The sequence below is a fragment of the Triticum dicoccoides genome, chromosome 4B (assembly GCF_002162155.2).
Source record: "Triticum dicoccoides isolate Atlit2015 ecotype Zavitan chromosome 4B, WEW_v2.0, whole genome shotgun sequence".
Classification (NCBI taxonomy): Eukaryota; Viridiplantae; Streptophyta; class Magnoliopsida; order Poales; family Poaceae; genus Triticum; species Triticum dicoccoides.
This window is the reverse complement of record NC_041387.1, coordinates 649751689-649759352: the sequence shown is the minus strand read 5'-3', so window position 1 is coordinate 649759352 and position 7664 is coordinate 649751689. Positions and strand designations below refer to the sequence as shown.

Below are 7664 nucleotides of genomic sequence, written 5' to 3'. Positions count from 1 at the left end.
ACGATCAAAGAGACGCTCGAAAGGAACGCCTCCCTGCAAAGCAGCGGACGACTGAAGGTTGATGAGATAGGCGGAAGTGGAGATAGCCTCGGCCCAAAAATGAGGCGGAAGAGAGGCGGCGATCATCATCGCACGAGCCGTCTCAAGAAGGTGACAATGCTTGCGCTCAGACACGCCATTCTGAGCATGAGCACCAGGACAAGAGAACTGGGCAAGAGTACCCTGCTCAGCAAGGACTCCACGCAACATCTTGGAGATATACTCTCCAGCAGAGTCAGCACGGAAAACACGAATAGGAGTAGAGAACTGAGTGTGAACCATGGCAGCAAAATGCTTATAGATAGATAACACATCACTACAAGAAGACATAAAATATATCCAGGTGTATCGAGAGAAATCATCTATAAAGATAATATAGTAGCGATGATCTCCTTTTGAGCCAAATGGAGCCGGACCCCGAACATCGGAGTGAACAAGGTCAAAAGGACGCTGATACGTAGTGTCGCTATGAGGATAAGGTAACTGGACCTGTTTACCAAGCCGACAACCCTGACAGTCTAAAGACACACCGCCGGAGACGGATCCAAGATGAGAGCCACACAAGTGACCAAGGCGATGATGCCACTTCTGAAAAGAGCTGTAGACAAGGCAATGGAGGGGGAAAGACTAGCGGCGGTGGCAGCGGAGGGAAGGTGAAGCCAATGAAGCTCCCAGAGACCCTGAGAGTCACAGCGTCGTGGGCCAGCACCAAGGAGAGCACCAGTGGAACGGTCTAGAACAGAACATGAGTCAAATTCAAGAATGACCCGACAACCAGAGTCAACAATCTGACCACCGGAAAAAAACAATTTGACCACCGAAAATAAGCTGCATGGTAAGTCGAGGAACATGAGCAACATCAGGAACATGAAAATACGAAGTGCTAAGAATGCCTCGGCCATTAACCAGGAGGGAGGTACCATCAGCAGTAAGAACATGACCATGAGAATCGAGAGGTCGAATAGAAGACAAAGTGGATGAATCATGAGTCATATGAAAAGATGCTCTAGTATCAAGAATCCACGGAGATGTACCTGACTGTGTTGAAGGTGGTCCCACATTGCCAGAAGAGTCGGTAGCAGAACCAGCAGAACCCGTCGGTGAAGAACCAGAGGAAGCGGCAAGCAGGTATCAAGTCGCGTAATCTCCTGCTCAGTCAGGAGCTCAACTGGAGATGTGGACGGAGATGCACCCGTGGAAGCCGCTAGAGGAGGCAGTGTAGCATAAACATCATCGTCTGTAGAGGCCGATGAAGAAGATGAGGGTGCATGTAGACAAGCCCCAAGCGCCAAGGGAAGGCGCGTGTCGATGGAGTCATATGCACCAGCACAACCGGTGAAAGTCGCGAGAGAAGTCGGTGTAGAGCGACAAACACCATGTGCGGAGGTTGCCAGGGGAGTCGCTGAATAGTGACCGTCTATAGAAGTCGACATAAAGCAACCATCACCATCGGCTGTAGAAGTCGACATAAGGCAACCATCAGCATCAGCGGAAGAACTCCGAGGAAACAACGGAGGAGCACGAAGCACCGAGAGACGGCACATGTGTGAGACGGGATCAATGTAGGAAACACCGTCAACAGTCATCTCGCAACCATAGAGATGCATACTCGAGGAACTCTTTTCTTTTTCTTTTTACTCTCACAATCGGCGGCTGAGGCACCACGCAACACCAAGGAGCAGTAGTAGCACCGCGTAGGAGCACGTACACCACCAGATCGGGAGGAACTGATGAGACAACATGTGGCAGCAAGTAGCACGTAGCAGCACCAGGTAGGAGCAGTACGCTCCTTTGTTGTTGACGAAGAAAAGAGCTGGGGCTGGAGGCTAGGAACGGCAGCAGCAGACGAACGCCTGGGCGGGGAGTGGATCAAGGCGACCCGATTTGGAGGGCGCGACCAACAGAGGATCGGGTGCGGACGAACACAACGGCGACCAGGAGAGTTGTGGTTGTGCGTACACAGATGAGCAGCAGCAGTCGAACGGCGACCAGGAGAGTTGTGGTTGTGCGTACACAGATGAGCAGCAGCAGTCGGCCGGAGAGAGGAGCAGCGGCAATCAACGCCGGAAAACGGATCGAAGAGCACGAGTTGCGCATGCGAGAAAAAAAAACTTAGGGCTCTAATACCATGTTAGGAAATATGCAACTTGTATTCCCATGAGGCCATAGGCCAGTATATATACATATACAGATGCAGGTAATATGCAGAAAACCTTTTATACAATGAGGTAAAGACAAAAGACTACTATATGGCTATATAAATATCGAGAAGCATTAACGTGCGCATCAAGCGCGTAGCCTCGCGATGTCCACGTCGGCAGCGGTTTTACTATTTCCGCTGGCCAATCAGATCACAGCGAGAGATTGGGAGACGGAGGAAAATACCTGCGAGATTGGGCCGGCCCACAAAAAATATCATTCTCCTCTTCCCCACCAACCCTAAATCCTTCTCGTCTCCCCCGATTCTCCTGCCGCCGCCGCCGACCTCTGCCGTCCTTGCGTCACACCCCGAGCCCCTCGCCTCTTCCCATCCGCTCCTCTGCCCTGTGCCGCCGGCTTCCCTCTTGGCCACTCGACCCGGCCAACATGACGGGCAGCAAGATCTGGGCCGACGCGCCTCATCGTCGCCTTCGTCTTCCATTGTGCGCCTCAACACCGGCTACAGGGACAAGGACCTCGCGGACTCGCGCACAATAGGGTGGGCGGCCGGCAGTGGAGGTGCAGCAGCGGCCAACGGCGGTGGACCAGATCGGCGCTTCACGGGGGCAGACATGACGGCTGTCACTTGCAGAGCAGAGCGACGCCGACGCGCCGGCCGCTTGACGAGCTGACCGGTAGCTTCAGGTCGACGGAGGCCATGGTGCGGGAGTGGATGTCAAAGCATCCCACCCACATCGAGGCGGCCTTCACCATGGCGTTTGGGCTGTGCACGGCGGCGCTCAGTGGGCTAATCAGCACGTTTGCACACCTTGCTTCCCGGTGCTGCAGCCGCCCCCCGGTCTCGACCCCAAAGCCAGGGCCACCTTCAAGCAAGCGTAGGTCTCCTTCCCATGTATAGTAATCCTATTGTTACAGATTTACATGAAGACACCAAGGCCATGGTTCATTATATTTACCGATGACATAAAGCAATTGACCCCTTTCTTACAGCACTTTCTAGAGTGTAGGGGTTCTTTTGTTTTACTTAAGATGGAGATTGGTGGAATTTTCATTTGGAATGATGCCAACTTTATTAAAGATCAAATCTAGATTATAAGCATGTGATGACTTTTCCTTTATCGTTTTTAATTAAAGCAATCACGCTTCCTTCAATTTTAGTGCATCAAAGTTCTATTGGTCCTTAAGGTTGTCTGGCACATGGACATGGAAGCTAAGAATATGCAAAGGCAACCATTACATTCTGTCGATCGTGTATAAGTACAACATTAGCGATGGCAGCGAGCAGGGGAGGCTGACCAGAGCTAGGGGTGGCCATGGACGCCAGGACCATGGTCATCTTCCTTTGTTTGTCCACCATGCTTCTGTTACTATTCCTAATTCGTGTAACACATGCTAAATGCAGTTCAGTTGTATCTTTTCTTTATTCTGGAGATTAACAAATTAGACTTGTTCATTGTGTTGCCATTGAACACATTTTTATTCCATTTGCATTTTCACTTCATGTTTACATAGAACTTATATATTGCGTTTGTCCCCTTCGTCGCCGGCAAGGTCCGGCAGCTCGCCCATGTGTGGCTCTGCCTCACAGACGGTCCTCCCGTGCCTGATGGCCATGAGGTGCATGTTGTGCGTCGGGCCGTACCTCGTCTGCATCGGCGAGTTCATCCCCCTCCTCCTCTCTACACCGCTCGAGCTCTGACCCTCACCTCTACTTCCGTCTCCCTCAGATTTGGTGCAGTAGCCACCTGTCTCCATCGACGAGGAGGGCGACCGGAACCCAAGCGCAAGCGGGCGAGCTGGAGGAGGAAATCGTCGTGAGCTTGACCTTGACTACCCCCCGCACAAGGTTGTGCCTCTGCCCCTCCCCCCCTGCTGTTGCTGCTCTAGACTGGTTTTGATTTATCTTGTTGGCTGTAAAACTACCAAATCTGTTTTGGGTGATACACGCTATTGTTTTGGGAGATTTCAGACTTTTGTTATGTTGTCATGATACCCGTTCATATATTTTTTGTTAGAGATTGCTTTCACTCTCAATTCATGATACATCTATGGAGTAGCAATACATTCTTTTTTTTTTTTTTGACGTCAGTAGCAATACATTCAGTTATAATCATTTTGATACTTTGCCAAAGCAGGTAAACCACAACAGTGGTAGTACCTCAAAAGAATCCTGCTGGGAGATCAAAGGAATATGCACTTCTGCTCCTTTTTATCTGCTGATGCAATCTTGAATGTAATGGTCAAGGTAGTTAGTGTGGGAATCACTTCCAGGTTGTCTCATGTTATCGCTTACATCGCAAGTGTGTCCAATTTTGCATATGGTTATAGTTACACCTTCAGTTTTGATTTCAGAGTCCAAGGATGGTTGCAATCCTGTCAAATGTTGCACATGGCTGTTATAATTATGCCTGTATGCATCAGGTTACTAATCCTTCTACTGCCACATGCGTGCATCGTTTGCTAGCTCGATCGCGTTCGCCACCGTTGCTATGTACGAGCATGCATGCAAGCTTGCCCATGCTGTGGCTGTGATGCTATATTGCTTGCTTGCAGTGATTGCTTGCACCGATCCGACGGCGGCCATGGCGGAGCTCCGCCCGGGCAACATGGGGTGGCCGTCCGAGGTCGTGATGGTCGATGTGTACTCTCTACGCTGTAGCGCACCAGCGCGGGAGCTCTTGGAGCGTGCCATCGGCGAGATGCACGTTGATGCATACGGTAATTAGATCTTGTGCTTAGTTAAATCTACCATGCATGTAATTAAACAGCGGACAATTTAGAGCTATGATGCCAGATTCTTCTTTGAAGTTTGGAACTTTGACACCAAGTGCTTGCACTATAATTAACAAGACAATCATGATTGTTTGAACTTAGTTAGCTAACCATCAGCGAAATCCGCGTCAATGCATATGCTAATCAGATCTGTGCTTATATTACTTAAGTCTACCGTGTTCCATTTTATCTAGCCGCGGGGAGATAACAGTTTTGAGGTTAATTAGTTTGGGTCAAGCAGTGGACAATTTAGAGTGTTGGCAGGTTCTTCAAAGTAAGAGTTCTATAGCTCAAATGGGTTTATGGCTTACCTCAGCTGCTAAGCTAGGAGAGCAAATGGTTTAATGCGTTTTTTTCTATAGAAGTACTTGGCTACTTAAGTGTGTTTTACATTCTGTTTCACTTGCAAATTGACAGTTTTAAAGTAAAAAAAACAAGATCGATGCTGGTTTGAGGATAAGGTTTGACGATTTAGAGAACATAGACTAAAAATAAATTCCTGCATCAGGTCATAGAAAATATTCAATAATTATTTCTAATCAATATGTTTCAAATATGCTTCAGTTATAAATTTGTTCCCTTTTCCCTTCTTTTTTCCAAGAACTGTACTGTTCGGCATTAAGTAGTAGATACTCCTACTAAGGGACAGATATGTATGATAGGTTAATTTCACTTATTTTTGGGATGAAGATCTCACTTCATGTGTATTAGTCCATGCCCCATGTGTGCTTTATTGTGCAAAATTGTTCCCTTTTGGGTAGATGAAAGTGCAGATTCCACCGAAGGAAGATTTATCAATTTATTTTTGTTACATGTTGCTAAAAGTAAATGAATCGAATATGTTTCTGTTTTGGTTCGGAAAGATTTGATTTTAGGAGGAGAAAAGGTCATACAAGGATGAGAATGGGACACCATATTATAGCGATGAGGTGATCTTATTCAGTTTAGTCAGAGGACATACGTACAAGTAGTTCCCGAAGGTGACGGTCTTCCATTTGTTGTTGTTGGCTATGTAAAAATAGCATGAACCTGAACCTAACTGTGATTGGATGTCGAAACTGAATTGTTGCATCCCTAGGCATGGAAATATGGATCAGTTTTAGCTCTCAAGAATCTGCATACTTCTGGTCTTATGTAATGCCAATTTATTTAGATAAGCATGCCAAAAGTTTTGAAACCCGGGTTAGGGTTCAAATTCGTGCGGTTGTGCTTGCTGCTGAACTGATCCTGGATTTTCCGTTGCCTATATTATAATCAGCAAGTGGAAGTGAAGTGATAAAGCATAAATACTTGCTAAACCCTTTTTTTTGTTGGGGCGGGGGATGGTTTAGGCACTTCATTGTTGGTGTTGCAGACTTTTGCACTGCTACTAAATGCCCTATATGTTATTCTTTAGTAGGGATATTGGCGTAGAGATACTGCATAATAAAAACAAGAATCCTCATTGATCACATACACTCCCTCCGTTCCTAAATATAAGCCCTTTTAGGGATTTCAATGCATTATTCCCTTCACCATTATGCACTTTCTATGCAATTTAGCTTCACCAAAAGATTATTTAGTAGAGATTTCAATGCAATTATTCACATACACTCCCTCCGTTTCTTTAGTAGGGATTTCAATGCAATTATTCCCTTCACCAGAAGATGTCAAGATTCATCTCCCCTTCACCATTATGCACTTTCTATGCAATCATTCCATTGATCCATAAGTTTGGCATCCTCTCTTTGAGCATTTAGCTTGCTTTTGCTGCCAATTACAAATTGTTTGCATCTGAACACACTGGCCCATTTCACCAAGGAAATTCCCTTGCTATGCTAAAGTAAACCTGTTATCAATTGCATTTTTTAACAAAACTTATCACTACTTACTATACTTAGTTTCTACTGATTTTCACTGAGAAATGTTGGAGGCTAGTTAGTTGAATTCAAAATTGGTCCTATAAGCCCTATGTAGTTCCCATTGACTTTATAAAGGTAGACAAAGCACGCATGAACCAATAACAACTACATGATGCAGCCGCTCAACGCCCAATCCAATTTTGCTGCATCACAAACCTTTAGAAAGACACTTCATCGTTTAATCCGCATTTTTTCAGACTTGGTACATCCGGAAAATGATTGACTCCAGACTTCTTAACAAGGCTATAGGAAGAGGGTTTAGAGATCCTTCTTCGCAAAATCAGGAAATTTTAGGGAGATTGTTTTAAAGGCACCTAGCTATTTCAGTACTCTCTCTAATAGTCGGTTCGGTGTCCTATTGTTCAGTCAATTTTGTGAACCCAGAAAAGCAGTACTTGTTTATCGAAACAGAATAATGTTATGATCATCCGGAAGTTCCTTTGGAGTTTCCATGATCAATTTAACTTATAAAACCTTTTTTGTTATGCACTATTCATGTTTTTTTGGAAAACAGAATAATATTATGAGTATCCAAAAGTCCCTTTGGAGTTTCATGATCAAATGAACTTAAAACTTCTTTCATTATGCACACTCAAGTTTTTTCGTCAGTACATATAAGATCTTGCCGAATAATTTTCCAAAATTTTCACCAAGCAACTGTTTTTTTTCCAGGATTGTGGGAAATAGGAGCTCAGCTGCTAGGCCATTCTATTGGTGTACCAATTATGGATTATTCATCAAGTTCTCTTTATTGCTAATGACAAACGTCCTTCCAGTATGACAACCTTAAAT

At 45.7% G+C, this 7664-nt stretch overlaps 1 protein-coding gene across 8 annotated transcripts; it reads left to right on the top strand.

The window, feature by feature from the left end:
• The first annotated feature begins 2462 nt into the window (after nucleotides 1-2462).
• On the top strand, nucleotides 2463-7664 carry LOC119292028. 8 transcript variants are annotated; one of them, XM_037570856.1, is made up of 7 exons: nucleotides 2463-3074; nucleotides 3760-3816; nucleotides 3927-4045; nucleotides 4335-4444; nucleotides 4552-4609; nucleotides 4753-4917; nucleotides 7545-7664. In XM_037570856.1, exons 4-7 carry the CDS (start codon nucleotides 4391-4393, stop codon nucleotides 7628-7630), a joined length of 363 nt encoding a protein of 120 aa, XP_037426753.1. In that variant the 5' UTR covers nucleotides 2463-3074; nucleotides 3760-3816; nucleotides 3927-4045; nucleotides 4335-4390; the 3' UTR covers nucleotides 7631-7664. The 8 variants fall into 8 exon arrangements, 3 of the variants coding, with proteins under 3 accessions (XP_037426753.1, XP_037426752.1, XP_037426751.1); XM_037570855.1 differs by lacking the exon at nucleotides 3760-3816; XR_005142834.1 differs by lacking the exon at nucleotides 2463-3074 and having other exon boundaries at nucleotides 3081-3816; nucleotides 4552-4620.

Excerpts from the sequence above, each read along its gene's own strand:
- LOC119292028 (XM_037570855.1), top strand. The coding sequence starts at position 4,391 with ATGCACTTCTGCTCCTTTTTATCTGCTGATGCAATCTTGAATGTAATG. Across the intron at positions 4,445-4,551 it reads TCTTGAATGTAATGGTCAAG|AGTCCAAGGATGGTTGCAAT; the intron begins GTAGTTAGTGTG and ends TTTTGATTTCAG. Across the intron at positions 4,610-4,752 it reads TGGCTGTTATAATTATGCCT|TGATTGCTTGCACCGATCCG; the intron begins GTATGCATCAGG and ends GCTTGCTTGCAG.